Source organism: Physeter macrocephalus, chromosome 7, assembly GCF_002837175.3.
Source record: "Physeter macrocephalus isolate SW-GA chromosome 7, ASM283717v5, whole genome shotgun sequence".
Taxonomy (NCBI): domain Eukaryota; kingdom Metazoa; phylum Chordata; class Mammalia; order Artiodactyla; family Physeteridae; genus Physeter; species Physeter macrocephalus.
This window is the reverse complement of record NC_041220.1, coordinates 80,932,624-80,956,104: the sequence shown is the minus strand read 5'-3', so window position 1 is coordinate 80,956,104 and position 23,481 is coordinate 80,932,624. Positions and strand designations below refer to the sequence as shown.

Here is a 23,481-nt window from a genome sequence, read left to right as displayed (position 1 = left end):
TAAAGGAAATAGCAAGCCACACCCAAATCAGCCCTAAATCTTCTTCTGAATAATTCTCATTCTCACTTAGTGTTTTCATATTTCTGTATCTCATTCTTTTGAAAACAAATGGACATAAGTCCAATTTAAAGATCTATTTTCTCTATATATTTTTTTCCTTTTCATTATCCTGTGAAAATATGTGTAATATTTTAGAAAACCTTCTTTTATAGTAACAATACAACTTACTGTTTAAAGATCTATGATGTTTACATTTTTCACATGGCTTATTGAGTGGACTGAATTCAAATATTAGTTTCTAAATTGCTGAAAATACTTTGAAAATTTGTCCTTTTATTATAGTCATTGAAATGTTGCTCCCATTTATTAAATGAAACATTAGGCACTAGGTCAGCCCATAGATATGCTGTCAGGGCTCAAGCAAGGCATGAGTGTAACTAACACACAACAGCAATAAAGCCATGGCTAAGGTTTCCTTACTTTCTGATAACGTTAAATATTATTAATATATATATATTTGTTTTGTTTTGTTTTGTTTTGTTTTTTTGCAGTACACGGCCCTCTCACTGTTGTGGCCTCTCCCGTTGCAGAGCACAGGCTCCGGACACACAGGCTCAGCGGCCGTGGCTCACAGGCCCAGCCGCTCCACGGCATGTGGGATCTTCCCGGACTGGGGCACGAACCCGTGTCCCCTGCATCGGCAGGCGGACCCCCAACCACTGCGCCACCAGGGAAGCCCATTAATATATTTTATATCATGAATTTCATTCATTCATAGAATTCCGCAACCCACTAACCCTTTTGAATAGAAAATCTTTTTCAAATATAAGTCCTGCTTTTAAAAAATATTTTTGTTGGGGTTGATGTCTTTAGTTGTTGTTTTTTGTTTGTTTTTTGTTTTGGGGGGTTTTTTTGGACTGTGTCGCACAGCTTGATCCCCAACCAGGGATCAAACCTGTGCCCTCGGCAGTGAAAGCACAGAGTCCTAACCACTGGACTGCCAGGGAATTCCCTTGATGTCTTTAGTTTTGTCCAACTTTTTATTGTGAAAAATTTCAAACCTGTAGAAATGTAGAAATTATGTAGTGAATACCCACTACTCCTCACATAGACTAGGGGTTGACAAACTTTTTCTGTAAAGAGCCAAATAGTAACTATTTTAGGGATTGCAGACCATGCAGCCCTTGTTATAACCACTCAGCTCTGCTGTTGTAGCCAGAAAGCTGCCACAGACATAAAAGAATAGGCGTGGCTGTGTTCCAATAAAACTTTATTTACACAAATAGGCCGCAAACCATAGTTTGCCTACCCTAACCTAGTTTCAGCAGTTGCTAACATTTTGCAATATTTGCTTTCACTCACCATACATATCAATATTATATATTTGGGTTGGTTTATTTGTTTCCTCAGCCATTTGAAAATAAGTTGCAGACTTCAATACTCAACTCCTAAGAACAAGGGCACTCTCTTACTATCTCAAGATTTAGGTAATAATCTCAAGCAGGGTTCTAACAGAGAAACAAAACCATCAGGAGATATATAGTAAATTCATTGATGAGTTTTGTTTTATGTTTATTGTTTTAAGAAAACCAATAACGGCTTCCCTGGTGGTGTAGTGCTTAAGAATCCACCTGCCAATGCAGGGGACACGGGTTCGAGCCCTGGTCCGGGAAGATCCCACATGCTGCAGAGCAACTAAGCCCATACACCACAACTACTGAGCCTGCGCTCTAGAGCCCATGAGCCACAACTACTGAGCCCACATGCCACAACTACTGAAGCCCGCACGCCTAGAGCCCGTGCTCCACAACAAGAGAAGCCACCGCAATGAAAGGCCCGTGCACCACAATGAAGAGTAGCCCCCTCTCGCCACAACTAGAGAAAGCCCACGTGCAGCAACAAAGACCCAACTCAGCCAAAAATAAATAAATAAATTTATATTTTTTTAAAAAAACAGTCATTATTAGTCAGTGTTCCTTCCTGAGAACTTATTTTCTTCAAAGCACATTTATGGAGAAGGAAAAGAAAAGACTTGTGTAATTCATATATATTTATGAAGCATAATTACTATATATGTTACCAATGGGGGAGTAAAAATAATTATAATGATAGCTACATTTATTGAGGTTTTTGGGCCAGGTTCTGTGCTAATTGCTTTCTATAATTTATCTCAATCTATACAACAACTCTCTTGAGAAAATAAAGTCTTTATCTTAATTTTACAGATGAGGAATCTGGGCCTTTGAAAGGTTAAGTCACTTGCCCAAGGGCACACAGCTAGTAAGTAGTACAGCCAGAATTAATTTCTGTAATGAAATGGATTGTTTTAGTTGTACTGGTTAGCTATTACAATGCAAAAATGATATTAACTAATTCCAAAGATTGCCCTTTCCGTTAAAATTAAGTGTGCATATATTAAAGGTGGTCATGTATGAAGTATTAAAAGTTTGAATTGAAGGATTTTTGGTTTTCTATTGAGCTTTTTGGTTTTCAGTACTTATAGTAACTCACCTCATGCTAGTAACCTGATATGTAAGGCTGCCACATAAATTAGACACCTGTCTAATTACAAGTCTGTTTTATCTGTTATCAACCTTCCAACTGTTTGCACATAAATGAGTGTTTTCCACATGCTTGAAAACTTGGTTTCCTTAAAGGGATCTAGTTCCCAAGATTTTTGTTTATACTTTAGTTGTGACCTTTTTGTTCCCAAAGTAGAATAAAAAGCAGCCGCATAGCACAGGGAGATCAGGTGGTGCTTTGTGACCACCTAGAGGGGTGGGGTAGGGAGGGTGGGAGGGAGGGAGACGCAAGAGGGAGGAGATATGGGGATATGTGTGTACGTATAGCTGATTCACTTTGTTATACAGCAGAAACTAATACACCATTGTAAAGCAATTATACTCCAATAAAGATGTTAAAAAAATAATAATAAAATAAACAGGGGGTCTCGGGGTCTGAGTCCCGGGTGAGTGACCAGCAGGCCCACTAGGAGGCTCCCCATCTCTTCCATCCTGGGAAGGCCTTACACAGGAGGCTGTAGCCGAGCTCCCAATAGTTTGAAGACAAACAGGATCAAGAACATTCATATCCCGGGAGATCAAAGACTTGCCAGCCATGTTATTTGTAAAAGTTCAGCAGGATTTAATGACAGCTGAAGTCATGAAAGTTTTCTCTGCACTGTTAGGTACAAACAGAGCTTTTAGGGATGCTAGGCTACAAATTGTGTTTCTTAAAAATTCTTATGAGAAGTGCAAAGGGGTGCTTTTGTTTATAGTAGAGACCTCAGGAAGGCCTTTGCGGAAAATAATGAATATTGTCACGTGAGTTTTTTGTCTACATCACAGATGTGTTCCCATGCTTAAGTAACTGGAGTTCTGTTTTGTCTGATTTAGCCCTCCGCTTAAGGGTAAATATCAATGTTAATTGATCTATGTGAGGAGTCTTTAAAATATGCTTTGGAGGGCTTTCCCGGTGGCGCAGTGGTTGCGCGTCCGCCTGCCGATGCAGGGAAACCGGGTTCGCGCCCCGGTCTGGGAGGATCCCACGTGCCGCCGAGCGGCTGGGCCCGTGAGCCGTGGCCAATGCGCCTGCGCGTCCGGAGCCTGTGCTCCGCAACGGGAGAGACCGCAGCAGAGGGAGGCCCACATACCACAAAAAAAAAAAAAAAAAAAAAAAAAAAATATGCTTTGGAATAATCCACTGACCTGGAATTTTTTTCCCCTTTATTTTGCAGTGATCCTGACCAGCTGAAGAAAGAACTAAATGAACTAGTCAGTGCTATTGAAGAACATTTTTTCCAGCCACAAAAGTATAACCTGCAGCCAAAAGGAGAGTAAAGTATCCCAACCTTGGGCATAATTACATTTCCCTACAATTAAGCTGAACTTGATTTCTTAAGCAATATTTTTGTGGGCCAAATAATTTAAACTATTGCTACAAGTATTCATATTTTTTTAATAGACCTACATCCCTCCTTGTTTTATGTTTGAACTTTAAGGGTAATAAAGAAACATGGCCAAATCTAACAAACCAACATTCCTGTTAAAAGGTTGAGCATCATCTGAATTTTAAAAATGAAGATGTTAAAAACAACTAACCTTCAAAAATATATTATAATTAATATGCTTTCATTAGAATAAATACCAAATATGTTTCTTCTCTAAAATTCATTTTATGTGTAAGTAAAACAGCCAGAAAGCCTATACGTATTACTAAATTCTGGGCTGTCCTATGTAAATGATAGCCACTTCTACGTATATGTATATTTACATTTCTATCAATTGCTTATAAAGTAAAATAGATGAACAGATCAAATGTTGTGTTGAGGGAAAATACATTTCACAGGAACCTTTAAAGTAGAGCAAAAGATACTTTAAAAAGATAGTTTTTTGATCTAAAACTTTAATTCTAATAATGCACCGTTATACATTGTGTATGTGCTAGGAAAAAACAGCTTAACCATCTTGGTTCAGTGTGTTAACATTCACTTTATCTCTTTAAATCTTGAATGAAACAATTGGTTATTTGCAACTTGCAAAGTAGATTATTGTAGTTTTTTGCTTTAACACAATTCAATGTAATTTTGGTCCTAAAGCAGCAAGGACCCTAAACAGTGACTACCTGACCTTGATTTTATTTGCCTTGTTCTTATGTGATCACAATCTCTAAAGCTAGACTTTTTCAGGTTCATTATTTAATCTGTGCCTCCTCATAATTGATGGCCTTATAATCTTCCAAAATGACTCCCATTGAGTACCCATGACTGAGGACCAAACTGTTCTTTATATACTTTATATATTTTGTGTGATTTTTTTATTTTTAAAGCAAATGATTGCCTATATTATTGTTAACTTAAATGGTTATTAACAGTTTCAGAACAATGAAAAATTATAGTACCATTGACAATCATGTTTCTAATGTAAAGGAAAGAATATTTGTATATCCTAGTGATACGTAGTTTGTCCCCTACCAGAACTCTTAAATGTACAATATTCAGTATATTCTATCAGCTGCTTCATTGTAGAAGCTATATTTATTTTTGTTTGTTTTCTAGCCTTAAAGTGTGCTCTGGAAAAGAGAAACTTAAGATTTGTGTCCTCTCTGCATTTTTGTGAGCACATAAATTGTACCCCATCACAGAGTTTGTTTCTGGAAATGCGAATGTAATTAAGATCCAGTCCTGCTTGATGGAGCTCAGGGTCTAATTGGAGGGCTAATAAGTAACTACAGTACTTAACACATTCTGTAATTGAGTTATCTGCAAAGTACTCAGAGTTGAGGATTGTGAGAGAGGGATTTATTCTGCCCAGAGGAAGCTTCACCTTCAGGGGCAAGTAGCAGCTGGAGATGGAGGAGGAAGTCTTCCAGGCACAGAGCACAGCATTAGCAAAAGCCTGGAGGCACTGGGGTGTGTGTGTGTGTGGTCCCGGACGGAGGTGGGGAGATGTTGAAAACAGAACCCAGATGTAAACTTCAGGACCTGCCCCACTTCCCTCGCGTGAGCGAGTGATTCAGTTGGACCTAGAGGAGATCCTCCAGTAAGTATTTCTTGACTTTTTCTTGTTATTGCGGGATGCAGGGTAGCAACGTGTGGTGCGTAAGGCTTGCACCATAAGGACCCTGCATTCTCATCTTGGTCCACGGGGAGCCAGCTCTGTGACCTTAGTCAGGTCACTTAGCCTGTCAAAGTCTCCATTTTGTTATTTTTTAAGACTTTGTTTTTTTTTTTTTAGGGCAGTGCTAGGTTCACAGCAAAATTGAGGGAAGGTACAAATATATCCCGTACCCACCCTGCCCCCACCCCATGCACAGCCTCCCCCATTATGGACACCCCACCAGAGTGGTGCATTTGTTACTACTGATGGACCTACGTTAACACATCATTATCATCCAAACCGTGGAAACAAGAAAAAGGTCAGTGAATTGCCGGGGGTCAAGGGGGAAGGAGAGATGAATAGGCAGAGCACAGAGGATTTTTATGGCAGTAAAAAAAATTTTCTGCATGATACTGTAATAGTGAATACATGTCATTATACATTTGTCCTAATCCATAGAATATACAACACCAAGAGTGAATACTAATGTAAACTGTGGACTTTGGGTGATAATTTTGTCATTTTTAAAATAAAGAGATTTTACTAACTGGTCTCTGAGGTCATATCATGGTGCAGGTCTTTGAATTATATAAAAATCCATTAAGGGCACCATCAGCAATCATAAATCATTGGCAGTTCTCTTTGGCAGAATGCTTAACTAGCCCTCTTACAAGACCTAACATCTGAGATGGGGGAAAATCACTTTTTACCCAAGAGTCAGGCAGCCGTGTGTTCCTATCCTGCCTTACCTTGCAGCCTGAAGGGAGGGGTGCTGAAACTGGGGACGAGGAAGGCAGAACCATGTGACATGCAGATGCCAGGAAATGTTCTGCAGGGGAGGAAGGCAGTGATGGAGACGGAGTGCTGTGTAGCAGCCCCCTCTGCCTTCTCATAGCTAAACTGATTGGGGAAGACCGTGCAGTTTGAGTGTAGAGGTGGCAGCCCATTTTCTCTTGGTGCCTAGAAAGAACAAATTCCAAATTAAGTCTGAGAGACTGACTTGCAGGAGGAAATGCAAGCCAACTTTTATTTATTTTTCCTCATGGTGTCTCTATGAAATAAACACCTTTATTCTTTCCTCGAAGAAACATTGGCAGTATCTGTCATTAATTTAGCTCATCGGTTTAACTCAAATCATCATGCTATTAAGGGATGGTAGTGTTATTTCTTGACATTAGAGACATGGTTTTAAATTTTTTTTAATTAATTTGTTTATTTTTGGCCACGTTGGGTCTTCGTTGCTGCACGCGGGCTTTCTCTTAGTTGTGGCGAGCGGGGGCTGCTCTGTGTTGCGGTGCGTGGGCTCTAGAGCGCCGGCTCAGTAGTTGTGGCATACGGGCGCATTTGCTCCTTGGCGTGTGGGATCTTCTCGGACCAGGGATCAAACCCATGTCCCTTGCATTCTTGACCATTGCGCCACCAGGGAAATCCCTGGAAACATGGTTTTAAAAATAAATGCTTTAAGTGACGGAAAAAGTGAATATGCCCTCCTTTTAAGGGATTTTGAAAGAATGGCATCTAAATCATATTTATAATTTCTACTTCCTAAAAGACTACATCCTGAGACTTATTTGTGCATTCATTTATATGTCCACTGACTGAGTCATGCTTGAATTTTGCTATGAGTCAGGCACTTTTCTGGATATTGATAATAAACAGGATTTGTGATCTCAAACTTCGCCTAGCAGAGGAAATCACATGTACACAGAAGATTGCTGCATTGCAATAGTAAAGTATTTGAACTATGGGCAAACCACTCTGTAATGTCCCCTTTTGGACTTGTCTTTTTCAAGAACATCAAGTTCAAACTCCTAACATTTTTGTTCAAAACAATTTGACTCTGGGAGGCTGTTTGAATGCCGTTTTCCTACATCATCCCTCTCTGCTTGCTACCAACATACCTTGTGTAGAGTAACCCAGCTATTGAAAGCAAGATGTCATAATCTTAGGCAGACGGGAAGCAAAGTTTAAAATAACGCCACTTTGATAGACTTCTCCATGTCAGCACAGTGCAGTAACTTAAGACTCACTGGAGGAGAAAGACAGCTGCCTGGAGAGATGAGGTCCTCGGACATAAGCACAGGGTGAGCAGGGTGGAGAGCACTGTTGGGGAATCTGGTTTCTGTTGCCCTGGCTTCCTTGTGTAGGTCCCTGAAATTAAAATTTTCGGAACAGCTAGTGGCCACTTCCCGTTCGCGTCCAGTGAAAGCCACTTTGGTGTTTGGTGCAAACCTAGTCCAGAATGGAGCTGGGCACACAGACCAAAGAGCCAGCTCCAGGTCAAATAAGCGTTTGAAACCATTTCAAAATAGCATTGTGCAACTTCCAAAGGGAAGTTAGGGTTGCAGTTTACAGAGATGATGAGGCCTGATTGTGTTCTTAAAATACATTGTTCTGAACTATTTCACCTTAACTATTTTTTTACAAATCTCTAGGTGGCAACAGTGAAATGTAGCTCCATATCGGATAAACACTCCTAAATCAAAAGCAAATTTTAGGTGGAGGCTTGAGCTAATTATCTCCTTTGCTGGTTCAGCAGGCTTCCTTATATTTTCCTTCTGAACCCTAAGTCGTTTCATTCCCCAAGGTGGAATCATCGATTCTGTACCCTCTGAAAGTGTCTTTATGCTCAAGCCTGTAAATTGTTCTAAGTGTAGGACTACAGACTTCTCTCCCAAGTTCCGACCCTATATTACCACCTGACTCCTTGGACTTTTCTACTCAGATGTCCTCAAATTGTGTTCAGTGTAACCCAGCCCCAAATCAGTTTTTTTATTCAGTTAGTTCCCCAGCTGCCCTTCCTCCAATTTATTCTACACCACCGCTTAAAAACACCTGCTCAGAACCTTCAGTGATTTCGATATTTGACTTGCACCTTTTCCTTTTTAAACTTACGGAAAATTTCAAACTTATACAAAGAATTGTACAATGGGCCTCGAAGTACCCATCACCCAGCTATAGCAAATCCCCCATTCATGTCCAATCCCATTACATCTAAATCTTCCTCAATCCCCATCCTTCTACAGGCCAATTCTGAAGCAAATCCCAGACCTGTCATTATATCTAAATATTTCGGTATGTATCTGTAAAAGATAAGGACATATTCTCTCTCTCTCTCTCCCTCCCTCTCTCTCTCTCTCTCTCTCTCTCTCTCTCTCTCTCTCTCTCTCCTCTCTCTCTCACACACACACACACACACACACACACACACAACCATACTACTATTGTCACACATTTTTAAATGTTTACAATTCCTTAGCATCATCAATTATCTAGTCAGTGTACAAATCTCCCCATTTGTCTCATACATGTTGTTTACTCTTTGCTTGAATCAGTATTCAAATAGTATCCACTTACTGCATTTGGTTGATAGGTCTCTTAAAATCTCTTTTAATCTATAAAGTCTTCTTCTCTTTTTTCTTTTCTTTTTCCTTTTTTAATTTATTCCAAACGACCAAATCATTTGCCCTGTAGGTTTCCCACATTTTGAATCTCGCTAATTGCCTCCTCATGATGTATTTAACATGTTTTTCTGTGCCTTACGTTTCCTGTAAAGTGACATGGAAGATGGAGAAGCATGATCTCATTCGGGTTTGATTATTTCAGACAGAACGCATAGCTCATGTGTCAACCTTGATGAAAGCATACTTCTTGATCTCAGAGAGCTCTCTTGGGCTCCAGTAGTTCAAAGAAAGGGATTTGTCACACCTTTAGGTTCTCAGTGATTCCTTTTTTTTTTTTTTTAACATTTTTATTGGAGTATAATTGCTTTACAGTGTTGTGTTAGTTTCTGCTGTATAACAGTGAATCAGCTATATGCATACATATATCCCCATATCCCCTCCCTCTTGCATCTCCCTCCCACCCTCCTTATCCCACCCCTCTAGGTGGTCGCAAAGCACCAAGCTGATCTCCCTGTGCTATGCAGCTGCTTCCCACTAGCTATCTATTTTGCATTTGGTAGTGTATATATGTCGAAGGGACGAAGTCAGTGATTCCTTTTAATTATGTGCCTGTTCTGGAACAAAATTACATTTTTCTGTTGAGTTATGCAGACCAACAAAGGGAGAAATATGAGCAAAGTACAAGAATCCACGGAGAGAGCTGTTGAAGGTTTTGCTTGAGTGAACCAGCTGCGTGGTGGATGTAACCACAAGGCAGAGGAAATAAGACCATCTTCTTTTAGAAGACATGTGCTCTGGTGTGCAACCCCAGAATGGGAACCAAGATCTTTGTTTGTTTCGTGTTAAAGAATATAATTATTTTTTAATTTTTTTGGCCATGCCATGTGACTTGTGAGATCTTAGTTCCCCGACCAGGGATCAAACCTGGGGCCTCGGCAGGAAAGTGCGGAGTCCTAACCTCTGGACCGCCAGGGAATTCCCCCACCAAGATCTTTGCTGATAAGATCGCAAGAGATTTAAATAAGGTTGAGTTTGTGCTGCTGCTTGAGAAAGATGGGCTCATTTGAGATCTACATCCTCTGTTTGTTCAGAGAGTATACATTTGGCTGGACAAGAAACTGTTAAATTGCGTGATGCCATGACATTTGCCCTGGAGTATGCATTTCTGTGGCAAGCAACAAAAACCAATTTCACAAAGTGAGACAAAGAAAAAGATTCTGAAAGAAGCCTGGGAAGTCACCCAGAGTTCAGTCAATGTTGTTCCCTATCATTTATTCTCTGTCATCAATATCATCTCGATCATCAATAACAAAAAGAAGATTTGAGGGTTCTGCTGCTTTGAGAATTACCGGTTAGCAGCACAAGCCAGAAGCTGGCTGATGAGTGGAAACCTAAACTAATAGAGAACGTGTAGTCACAGTTGAATGGACTGACCTTGTGGATGAAACAGACCCCGAGTTTGTGGCCAAGGTGTATGTTTTATTTGGGAGAATCTTGACTATCGCAATGATGAAAGAAACATCGAGTAGGCCATTTTCCGAATTTAGAAAACTCAAAACGATGAAGAAGTTGCAGTAGTCTATATTTGCTCACAAATGGTTGCACATTATATACTTGGTTCTGCATCTGTTTTTCCTCCCCTAGTTAGAAGGACATTTAAGTCGTTTCCAATTCTTTGCTAATATAACATAGCTATAGACAACACTCTGTGTGTGTGTATATATGTATATATAATTTTCCCTCTCATTCTAGTATAAGTTAATATTTTTAACAACTAAAATATCTCCTTGTTGAAAGAATGTCATGAGATTATCTAGATGAGAACACTTCATAAATTGCCATTTGAGTATTACTCTCCTTGGATAAATGAACAAATTAGATTTATAAACTGGGTTTTCATATCACCCATTCAGTGTTTGCAGCTCTGTGTTAGAAAACCAGTATCATTTTGCTGCCTTCATTTCCCACATGGTACCAGTGATTTTAAAAAAGAAAAAAAAAAATCTATATAATTTCTAGGTTGTGCCCACTACAACCCATTGGGGTTACGGTTATAGGCTCTATAGCCAAGCTCTCTGAGTTTCAATTCCAACTTCATTACTTTTTAACTATGTGATGCTGGAAAAGTTTCTTAAAATCTCTAAACCTCAATTTCCTTATTTGTAATGTGGCTGAAATCCAGTCACTTGTTGCAAAATAATCGCTAAGGACATTTCAATTGTCTTAGACCATAGAGGACACTAATCGGTGATTAGAGAGAAATTTAACATCAGCAGCAGAAAAGTATTACCTATTGGAGAAAAGGCACATGGGGGATTAGGCCCCATGGATGACATGCAGATATACCCATTATTGTTCCTGCCTATAAGGAGATAAAAGTTTGGGGAAATGAGACTCACATAGGACCTATGGGAACTATTGAAGAAAATATAGATTAATTATTTTGTAACCTTGGAATGTAATCTTTCTAACTACGACTCAAGTTACAAAGAAAGGATTGAAAATTTGCCTACATTTAATAAAATCTTCTGTCACAAACTGGGCAAAAATATTTGCAGTTTGTATCACAAAGGGCTTATCTTCCTAATAAAGAGCCCCTAGATATCAATAACAAAAAAAGATCAACCACACAATAGAAATAGAACAAACGATATGGAAAGATAGTTCACAGAAAAGGAGACACAAATGGTTCTTAAGTATGTTTTTTTAAAGTGCTCAAGATAATTTTTTTACCCCTCTTCCTGTGCCGTTTTAGTTGGACATTCAATTTCTTTTTTGTGTGTGTGTGTGGTTATAGTGATCTTAACATGTGTATTTTCTTTTTTCTTTAGTTTTTTCATTTATTTATTTATTTTTGGCTACATTGGGTCTTCCTTGCTGCGGGTGGGCTTTCTCTAGTTGCAGCGAGCAGGGGCTACTCTTCGTTGCGGTGCGCAGGCTTCTCATTATTGCGGTGGCTTCTCTTGCTGTGGAACACCAGCTCTAGGTGCACAGGCTTCAGTAGTTGTGGCACGCAGCCTCAGTAGTTGTGGCGCACGGGCTTAGTTCCTCCACAGTATCTGGAATCTTCCCGAACCAGGGATCAAACCCGTGTCTCCTGCATTGGCAGGTGGATTCTCAACCACTGCACCACCAGGGAAGTCCTGCGTGTGTATTTTTTAATCAGGTCTGAAGTTAATATCTTTAGCCTCCACCCAAACAATACAGAAAACTTAATTTTTGCTTAGACAGTACATTCAAATGGTAGAAATTTCAAAATGTACTAAAGGGATGTATAGAGTGAAATGTCTCTAGTCTACCACTATTCACGGCCACTCAGTTCATATGCATCATCTTTGCCAATTTCAAGTGCATTCTTCCAGAGAACTTGTATATAAAACAATTATGTAATGGATTCTTTTGTTTTGATTTATTTTATCCAAATGGTAGGACACTGCACACGCTGTTCTGCGCTATTCTTTTTTCACTTACCAATTGTGAAAGAGTGTTTTAATGTTTGCAATCATTCACTGTCTTCTTCTCCTTAAATGGAGCGTATGAGAAATTCATGTTCATTGTTATAACCCACTGACGTGTTGTAGTTGTTAATGAAGAGAAATCTGACTCATATAGAAATACATTTATTCTATATCGCACTCAGAAATATAATTCAATGGCTGAATGTACAGTCCAATGTACAGATGTAATGCAATCTATTTATTTCCCCTATTAATGGATATTGAGGTTGTTTCTAATTAATGCTATTTCAAACAAAGCAGCAGTGAATAACCTTGTCACAGATCATTTCACATGAGCGTGTGTCTGCAAGATAATCCACCTAATTTTTAAAACCCTTCATTCCCTGGCCGTCCAGTGGTTAAGACTCCGTGCTTCCACTGCAGGGGGCATGGGTTCAATCCCTGGTCGGGGAACTAAGATCCTGCATGCCACACAGCACGGCCAAAAAATTAAAACCCTTCAGAATTATTTTAAATAATTTTTTCCATTTTATTGAAATATAATTGACATACAGTACTGTATAGGTTTAAGGTGTACAGCATGGTGGTTTGATTTACATACATCATGAAATGATTACCACAAGTTTAGTGAACATCCATCATCTCATCAAAATCATTATTTGTGAAAGTTAATGCTTATGTAGATTCACCCAGTGCTTTGCTATTTTGATTCAACCATCCTAACCCTTCTCGCTGAAACACATATTTTAGAGGTTGTTTTAGTCTTGGCATGAAAACCTCATTAGTCACCCTCATTCATTGGTAATGGTTCTACCAGGTAAAGGGCTCTAATCTGGTGTTTATTTCCCCTGGCAGTTTGAAGTCACTGTTGAATTATGTTCTGGTCTTTTTTGTTTCTGACCGAAAGTGTGCTATCACTCTAGCTGTCATCCCTTTGTAGGTAGTTTTTTTTTTTTTTCTTCTTTCTGATTGCTTTTTTAAGTCATGTTTTTATTTAGGTGTAAAATACATACTTAATAAAGTGCACAAAATCTTAAATGTACAGCTCAGTGACTTTTTAGATTTTAAATATCCATGAAACCATGGATGTAAAAATATAAAACATGTCCGTTATCTCAAAGGGTATCAAAGGGTACCCTCATGCCCTTTTCAGTTGGAACCCTTCCCTTAACCCCCAGAGATAACCACTATTTAACAGCTAATACCATGGATTCATTTTTCCCGTTCCTGAGCTTCATGTAAGTACAGTTGTATCTTTTGCTGAATACTTGAATGCTTTTAAGACTTTTTTTTCTTGCTCTTTGACATTTTTTCATTTCATTATTATATTAGGTTACTACATTCATTGTTTTCTACTTCTTTATCTCTGCGTTGCCTTCTCATTTGGAACTGTCTTCCAGTTCACTAATGTCTCATTAGCTTTTCCTAATCTGCTATTCAATCCTTCTTTGGAATTTCAAATTTCAATGTTGTTGCTTTTTAAAAAATTTCTAAAAGTTCTATTTGATCCTTTTTCAAATCTTCCTTCTCTTAATTATTAATGTCCCATTCCATCTTCTTGGTTCCCATTTTGGGTTTTTGTTTATGAATAATTTTTAATATGCTTGCTTTAGTCTCTCTTTCACCTTGCTCTATAAAGTTCTTAAGATGCTATTTCTTTGGTTTGTTGTATTGACTGTCCCACACAATGGATTGTTTCCTAGTGTTTGTGAATTTGCTTGTTTTATTTTCAGCAGAGGTTTGTTTTTTTTTTTCCTCTGTTTTTGTTTCTTTTAATTTGGGAGAGTTCCTTGTGCCCTATGTTGTAAAAATGTTATTACAAGGCAATTTTATATTTACTTCTGCAAGGTCCCAGGGGTTTCACTGTTCTGTTGCTGTCACTGGGTTTTTTAAACTATTTTTTTGTTTGTTTTGTAATCTTCCTTTAAACTGTTCATTGCTTTGCATGCCTGTAATTAGTTATTAATTATAATATACTATTTATACATGGTTGTAAAGAATGCATTTCAAAAATATTTGTATAAATTTATATCTAGTAACATAGTGCTACCCAAAACAACTATACAAATTAATTTTAAAATTCATATGGAAGAGTAAAGGTATTACCGAGTACAAGCTGGTACTGCTCACCACACAACAGGCAACAAGAGATGAGTTGTTGGGGCAAGGAATGGCTACTTTATTCAGAAAGACAGCAGACCAAGGAAATGGTGGACTAAGTGTCCCAAAGAACCATCTTACCCAAGTTAAAATTCAGGCTTCTTTTACTAAAAGGCTGTGGTTAGTTGTTGCACAGCTTTTCAGTGTTGGGATCCTTTGTTCTTGCAGCTGTCCACATGGATAGGTCAGGTCAGGATGTTCCTGTAAACCTCCAACAAGACAAATGTTATTCTCTGTTCTGCAACTTTTTATCTCTATATGAATGGAAAAGTGTTATACTTTTAAAGGTCAGAGCCTTGAAAATGGGCTATTCTGTATATTTCAGGCTATAGACAACATTCTTAACCTGTTGCAAAAGCAGTAGAGTACAAAGGTTAAAGTAAAAGAAACAGACCTTATATGAAGTCAGATTTTTTTCTTCCCGATTACAAAGAGCCACAGTAAACAAAATAATACCGAAGAAGTAATGTTGGGAGACAACGCTCTATTGGTCTCTTGCATTTCTGCACGTCTCCTGAGCAGACACACTGACATTTTTTTCTGGACTATCTTTTCAAAGATGTTTATACAGCAAACAGCTTTGGAAGACAGAGATGGCGTCTCCCTCCAGGGCAGAGGGAAGATTTGTTTGATGTCCAGGATATTTAAGAAGTGTGTCTCTCTGGGGAAAAGGACAGGCAGGTTTGCTAGCATCCGTCTTTAAAGTTTGGGATTTCCTAAGCTCAGGTTCCTCATGGTGATATGTGCAGCATTCATCTCAGCTCTTTCATGTCACACGTGGAACTTGGTGACAAGGGCAACTGAGGTGAACGTAAAGCTTATCCTGCCATCTGTGCTGTGAGCGGCGCTGTGCTGTGAGCAATAAAGTCCTTTGCCTCTGACTCACCAGCCTCTCATGTCTTCTACTTGTATCCATGAATCAGTGACAGGCTAACTTCTTAGCTTGCAAATAGATACATTCTCAGACTCTTCACAGTTTATAACAATAAGAAGAGGGAAATTATGCTCTTATTAGGATTTATTAGGATTCATTATAAAGATACAGTAAATAAATTTGGCAGAGAGATGAACAAATAAACCAGTGGAAGGAAATAACAAATAAGCAAATGTATATAGAAGAAATTGGTATATGGCCAACATGGCATCATACGTCTGTAAGGAAAGAACTACTGAGGAAAAATTCTGGAACAATTAGCTGTCTAGATGGAAAAACTAAAATTAGATCCCTACCTCAAACCATATCCAAAACCATATGGAAAAGTAAACTGCAGTTGGATTCAAGATCTAAATGTGAACAACACTTTGAAATTTTTAGAAGAAATTCACAGCATTGAAAATCAACTATACTTCAATTTTAAAAATATGTTTAAAACTTTCTGTTGCAGACTTAAAAAAGAATTTTAGAAGAAATTAATTGTAGGAGATTGTCTCTATGATATCATGGTAGAGAAAGATTTCTTAAAAGAGACACCAAAAGCCCAAACCATAAAGCAAAAGAGTTGACCACATTTGTATAATAAAAGCCATTATAAATAGAATTAAAAGACAATCCACAATCTGGGAGAAGATATTTGTAACTCTTCTAACAAAGTTGGTGATGAGTTTTTTTGTTTTGTTTTTTGTTTTTTGTTTTGCCTGTGTTGGGTCTTAGTTGTGGCATGCAGGCGGGATCTTCAATCTTCACTGCAGCATGTGGGATCTTTAGTTGCAGCATATGAATTCTTAGCTGCTGCATGTGAACTCTTAGTTGCAGCATGTGGGATCTAGCTCCCTGACCAGGGATCTAACGTGGGTCTCCTGCATTGGGAGTGTGGAGTCTTAGCCACTGGACCACTAGGGAAGTTCTGGTGATGAATTTTTATGTTACTTTTATTAGCTTTGAATCCTACACCAACTTGTAAGCATAAATCCACACTTCATACACTCATGTGACACAGGCTTGGAGTTCTGATTTCTGATCACAAACTCGCTCTTCCCAGCTCTGACCACCAGCCCACCCCTTATCCCCATCCAGTGTCTCAAACAAACCAGCCCACCCCCTATCCCCATCCAGTGTCTGAAACAAACTACAAGCTTCCCAGATCCTGGACCAGCAAGTACATATTTTTCTAGTTCCCTTCTCACAGAGGCACAGTCCTTTTCAGGTGTCTTGGACACTAAGGAATTAAGATAGGACACCATAAATAAGAACAAGAGACTTGAAAAAAGAATCCAGTAGAAATTTTAGGGGAGAAAAAATTAAAAAAACAAAGACAAGTGAGTCAGTTCCAACTCCCTGCCTCCTGTCAGCCTGGGGCCATATTTCCAGGTGCCCATGCATGGTGTGTATGTGTGTGTGTGTGTGTGTGTGTGTGTGTGTGTGTGTGTGTGTGTGAGAGTGAGAGAGAGAGAGAGAGAGAGAGAGATGTTAACCCCAGTCCTTGAGGCCCACACTTGGTCTCATACCTTCCTGAGGCCACGGGGACTCCAGCAGCTTCTTTCTGCTCTTCTCAATTTACCGAGGAAAAATTTTTTTTAACACTTAGGAAATTTTCTTTTCTTTGGAGTTCAACCGTCAATTTTAAAACATTTTGTTCTGTTTTACCTAGCACTAATGTCCATGTGAATTGTAAGCCTCCTCCACACCTGCACAGTCTACATGCTTCCAGAACTGGCCCAGTGCTGACTGCTTTCCTGCACACCCCACTAGTTCCCAGAAAAATCTCATTTTGGAAGAACAGGGCTTGAAGGAATTTGAAAGACTTCCAAGTTGTTAAATTTTAACTTGAAAATTGTTACTGGCTTTGAAGAAGCTTTCCTGTCCTTGCTGGAAAAACCTTGACCATTTAAAAGAGAAAAATGTCTCAGACTTTTTCTTTACAGCAATCATTACACTGCTTCTGAAGCAGCATAAGTGCTGAATTCCTGGAGTCTTAGTTTCCAAAAAGATTGGAGTTATTTGAAATAGCCTATTAGGTTAGTATCCTGTTCTCTCTGCAAAGAGATGGAATAGGGGAGAAAGCTGTTAAGATCCAGAGAAGAAGGAAAAGGAGACAAATTGCAACACTGCAATATAGCAATAATGGCAGCTTTACTACATGCCAGATTTTAAGTATTTTACCTTTACTAACTCATTAATTCTACTGACAACATTGTAAGGTAATTACGGTTACTTTTATCCCCATCTCACGGTTGGAGACACTGAGAACCATCAAAAGTCAGGTAAGTAATTTGCCTAAGTTTACAGAGCCTAGGCAGTGATCCATGGCCACCTGAGGCTGGTCAGTGTGACAGGAATGGGGTCTTTCTTCAAAAGAGCATTCAAACCTAAGGAGCTTCTGTGGTTATGGAACGTCAAAGGGAAATTTTTAACACAGATTTGTGGAGTCTTGTCACTGGTTATAGGAAGAAATGACTTGTGATAATTGGTAGGTGACGTTGATATCCAAGTGTGATCTTGTAGCATGCCACATGTAACTGGATTTTTGAAGCCCAGGATGGGTAACATGACACTTAGGAAATACTCACAAGTCGAAAGAATCTCTCTGGGTACTAAGAATAGTTGTAGATGTTATCCTGACACACAGTGTGTTAATCTTGGAGAACTCATGGAATATGGGAAAATTGTCAGGAAACATAGATTTGGAAAATACATTACCCACCTGTATTAAATAGCTTTTGCTGCATAAGAAAACCCCCCAAAAATGAGTGACTTAAGGCAACAGCCGTTTAACTAGCCCATCCTGCCTCTTTCTTCAGTCTCTTCTTGACCTTGCGTTTGGGAGCCATTTTGCAAACCAACATTGCCGAATCAATGCCCTTCAATTCCGCTGTCTTCTCAGCTCTATTAAAATTGTTGCTCTCAAAGACGAGGACCTTCTAACTGCCCAATTTCCCCACATTCTCCTTGACTTCCCAGGAGTTCCTAACCTGAGATCAAAGTTTCTCCAACGATTCTGTGCATAGATTGCAAAGAGTCAGTGAACTTGGATGGAAAATAAAAACACTTTTTAAGTTACTTCTAGCAGTTCTAACCAAAATTTAGAAATTCCTTCAATTATGAATGCAGGCAACAAACCACAGTAGTATCATCAGGCCCTGCAACTTTGTCATCAATAGAAATCACCTATGTTCATGTCACATTTCAGCTGCCACAGGTATCTCAGACTATCGTATATCCTCATCACCACAAAATCATGGTAGTTATTAGACCGTATTAGACCCGTGGCCAGATTTTGTTATTTAATATGTTCATAATGAAGCACAGATTGACCCCTTATCTGATAACGTGGTTTGCAAATGTTTTCCCCATTCCATAGGTTGCCTTTTCGTTTTGTTGATGGTTTCCTTTGTTGTGCAGGAAATTTTTAGTTTGATGTAGTAATTCTTACATTTTTAAATGATTGAAAAACATTTTTTTAAGAATAATGGTTCCTGATATGCAAAAATTCATGAAATTCCAATGGCAGTATCCATATTCACTAAGACACAACAATATTCATTTGCTTACTTGTTATGGCTACTTTTGCACTATAATGACAAAGCTGAAAGTTGGAACAGAGACGCAATGGCCTGCAAAGGCTAAAAGCCTTACTAAATAGGCCTTTAAGAAAAGTTTGTTGACCCTGAGTGAGAAAAGCTTAAAGTCCTGAAGACAGGGAAGATGTCTCAGATTTCTTTACATCACTTCAGTGTCTCGTCCAAGTCCATACAAAGAATCACTAATCAGCAAATCTCTCTGCTGGTTGACTCTTCTAAGCCTTTTGTGGTACATACCTGCCAATCTGGGAATCTTGGTGAATTCTAACTCCATCTTAATTTTTTCTCTAAGCTTCAGATTTAAGGACTCAAGTTCCTTTCTTTTGAATAATAGGAGAACTTCATCTTACATTTTATATTTAGCAACAGGAAAATGAGAAGAGGGCCGAATGTCTGTAGCTCGTCTTTACTATTAAAGGAAATTACTAAGTAGTGAAGCAAGCTCCCACTATAATGCTGTTGTACAATAGGAAGTACTAGGCAATAGAAAAAGTGATCAAAAGGAGACTACCCTGCAGCACATTTCTTCACTATGCACTGATAAGGGGAACCTTGATTCAGTTCAATGGACATTCCCCCAAGCTAAAGGGGGGGCGGTCAGAGGAGCCCAGCAGAAGCACCGCCCTCCCATAGAACACCTTGCAACAAGGAAGGTTATTCTGAAAGCCAGGGAAATAACCAGATTCTCTTTATGTATTCTTAAAACAACAACAACTCTGTACACTACCACCCTCAAAAACAGTCATTTAAAAAGCCAGTAATACGTTATAGAGGAAAAGAATTAGGCTTGGAGGCAGAACATCTAGGTTAAAATTCCAATTTCTCCCCCAGAAGTTTTCTGCCTTAGGGGAATTCAAATGCTCTAAGCCTAAATCTCTTCATGTATGTAATGAGGGAAAGGGGGAAAATAACATTTACCTTTGAGGGCCTCCAAGAAGGTTAAGTAACGTGAGATGTCAATTACATAGGACTACACACTGCACACTTGCAGATACCATGTCAGGGGATGATGAAGGAGGGCATCTGGTACAGTGTGGAGCTGAAGGCTGTACCAGGCAAGTTGATATGTCCTTTGCCTGGCCTTTCGTTCATTCGTTCACTCATACATTCATTCATGTCTGCTAGATCCCAGAAATGATTGAAGGGGGCTTAAATGCATGCAAGGCAACAAAAAATTTAACAATAAATAAATAAGAAAATAGGACTAAAGGAAGAGAATGTAGGTGAAGTTTAATGAAGCTAGGAGTAAGGTAGAAAACCAGTGCTCCCAAGACTTTGGATTTTACAAACGAGTAAAATTTCCCCCCAAACTGGGAACTGACAAAACATGCTATCATGTTCTTTTGCCAGGTAAAGACACTAAAAAACAAAACTAAAACAAGCGAACAGAAGCTTCTACCATAGACACTCACCATCATTTCATAAAAGAAAGACTTTCTTTTGTTAATAGCTACAAAGCAGGAAGAATGTGATCTCAGAATACAGGATAGCCCAGTTTAGTCTTATGAAAGTATACATTGTTATTCATATTTTGTCTTGGATGGATGAAAATTGGCACAAGCTGGCAAGGGCTTAGAATGAGTACTTGTGACTTTATACAAAATGACCTGGATACTTGCCAAGCAATGGACCCCTTGAGCCCATTAGTAAGTCCAGGGATGGAAATACAACTAGTTGCTCAAGGAAAGAACAGTTATTCCTGGTGGAGCACCGTGAGAAACTACTTCCTGGATTCTCCTTGAAAGGACATTGTGTAAGGTATTAAACAATATCTCAGACTGAAAAGAGCCTTTTTATAAAATGTATCCCCCCAATATTGGCAAATGGGATCATGTCAAAGTACAATTCGATAAAAGAAATTTTTCTGGATACAGTCTAGGCAAACTGCTCTTCACTTGGGTTGATCTGATACAGGAACTGATTTTAGAGGATACAGATGCTAGAGGGCCAGTTGGACTGTATAGCTTTCAGGAAGTTTTCCAAAATGATCTTCTCCTTAATGAAATTTTTGACAAACATTGAGTGTGGATGAGTTCTCAGTTGTTCCAAGATTTTGCAATCCTTGTACAGTATATTGGAAAATCTGATCCTCTGTTGATGGATAAACAAGGAGTCACATGCTTTAACAATAGCTCACTTTGGGGGAAGGACTGACATATCTCCTAGGATAGTTGAGAAACTTGATGAGGGCTAAAATGTTTCTCACCTAAGGGAAGTATTACATAGACGTTCAGTGAATTCACAAATGTCATGTGTTACAAGTTATTTTCATTCGTTCTGCACATATTTATTGAATGCCCACTACATGCTGGGCTCTGTGCACTGGAGATACAGCTGTGAATAAAACAGGAAAAATCTTCTGCCCTCATAGAGGGGGAGCAGGGTGGAAACAGATGACAAATAAGAAATGCAAGTGACTAATACAGTATCTTAGAGGGTGATAAATGCTCTGGAGCAATATCAAACTGGAAAGGGGGATGAGAAGTCTAAGTGTGTGTGTGTGTGTGTGTGTGTGTGTGTGTGTTTCCGGTGTGGGGATGGGGAAAGGAGAAGGTCCCATAAACTCCAGAAACCATTATAAGGACTTTGGGTTTTACTCTGGGAAATCTGGGAAGCCATGGGAGGATTCTAAGCAGAGCAGTGACATGGCCCAACTAATATTTTCACAGATTCACTTGGCTGCTGTATTGAGAATAGACTGTAGGGTGGCAAGGGCAGCAGCAGGGAGACCAGTTAGCCGCCTACTGCATTTTCTAAATGAGACTACACATTAAGTACCAGCAAGGTCACAATGGCATTTGGGATCAAATAAAGTGGGGGTCTTGCAGTGTTGGAAGTTTAGTCATCTTACCAGTCTGGGTAAAATCCCTGAGATCCGTAACTCTGACAACTTACAAAGAGATTCTCAGAGACTTTAGACAAATGTAGATATAACAAAAGGTGGCGTGCTATCTAACAATTGCTCAGCTTTGTGCTTGATGCTCCAGCCCACCAAACCAGCTCAGGTGGGAAGGGTTCCACCTTCCAGCCCGTGGAAAGGCTGGATAATGTCAGAGAGCTGTGTGGGAGGGCTGCTTGTGACGAGCAATGATTTAACAAGTAGGAGCGGGAGCTGAAAAGGGAAGTGGAACCAGTGCCCAGAGTTCTATCTGCTTTGTCTATAAAAGGAGAGGAGGCTCTCACAGCAGCTACGCTGGGGCTTGAGGACGTAGCTCACTCGTTCTCACACCGCATGGATTTATGCAGTCTCATCCATTGCAAGCACAAGTACAAGTTCTCCCGGGCAGTAACAATTTCGTTTATTTTAATAGGTGAAATTTCAAAATCTACATTGTGTTATTTACTCCACTATATTTTATCATTCTCAAGCCTTTCGGAAAGCAATTTCAAGGCCCCTGTATTGTAGGCAAGTCAATGTGATGTACTCTTCGCTCTTGACTTCATTGTCTTGTTGTGAAGAATGTTTCTTAAGGAAATGCCACATACAGATCACTGGAGCCCAAAATAAGAAATCAAAATAGAATGGAAAAGAAAAAAGAATTCAAAACTGTGATTAAAAAAGAAAACTTTTTTTTTTTTTTGCGGTACGCGGGCCTCTCACTGTTGTGGCCTCTCCCGTTGCGGAGCACAGGCTCCAGACGCACAGGCTCAGTAACCATGGCTCACGGGCCCAGCCACTCCGCGGCATGTGAGATCTTCCCGGACCGGGGCATGAACCCGTGTCCCCTGCATCAGCAGGCAGATTCTCAACCACTGCGCCACCAGGGAAGCCCTGAAGAATGTTTCTTACAGCTCATAAAGATACTTGGGCATGACTTATGTACTCTTTAGATGCTAATAGTCATGCCTTGGGTTGGCAGGATTGGCAAGTTACCCAGCATTGGTGCTGCGATGCTGCCTCTTCCTAGCCCCAGGCAGGCATGCTGCTTCTCCATCTTGCAGCCTTTCCCACTGAGCTCAGAGTTGCCTTAGAAACCTTCTCCACCGAGGGCTCCAAGAAGCCACCACCGAACAACCAGTGAACCACCTTACTCTCCTAGGGTTCTATCCAATACAATCTTAATTTCTTGCCTCTACGCCAATTTTGGAAATAGACCCACTAGTTTAAATCTCTTACCTTATTTTGTATATTTGGAAGTTAGGTGAAAACATATCATAGCAATAATCAGAGTTTGGATTTCCAACTGATATGACATTTAAATAAGTAACTAATAGATGTAATAATAATGAGTAATTTTATTAAAGTTCTCTTTTCTACATTAACCAAAGACTTTTCATTCTAGATTTATATATGGTCCCCTTATCTTTTTTTTTTTTTTTTTTTTTTTTGTGTGTGTGTGTGTG

At 39.3% G+C, this 23,481-nt stretch overlaps 2 protein-coding genes across 16 annotated transcripts in view; both read left to right on the top strand.

The window, feature by feature from the left end:
- Nucleotides 1-3,974, top strand: part of PGM2 (phosphoglucomutase 2) — a 30,983-nt gene extending 27,009 nt beyond the window's left edge. For 2 of the 3 annotated variants that reach the window (XM_024117115.3, XM_028492076.2), the window contains exon 14: nucleotides 3,737-3,974. In XM_024117115.3, the coding sequence (XP_023972883.1) occupies nucleotides 3,737-3,839 (103 nt within the window). In that variant the 3' untranslated portion in view covers nucleotides 3,840-3,974. The remainder of the gene's footprint in view (nucleotides 1-3,736) is intronic. The other variant, XM_055086112.1, reaches the window with a different exon arrangement.
- Nucleotides 3,975-4,126: 152 nt separating this feature from the next.
- The window catches only part of TBC1D1 (TBC1 domain family member 1), a 285,275-nt gene continuing 265,920 nt past the window's right edge, over nucleotides 4,127-23,481 (top strand). For 12 of the 13 annotated variants that reach the window (XM_055086106.1, XM_055086103.1, XM_055086109.1 and 9 more), the window contains exon 1: nucleotides 4,127-5,916. The gene's annotated coding sequence lies outside the window, so the exon portion shown is untranslated. The remainder of the gene's footprint in view (nucleotides 5,917-23,481) is intronic. The other variant, XM_055086102.1, reaches the window with a different exon arrangement.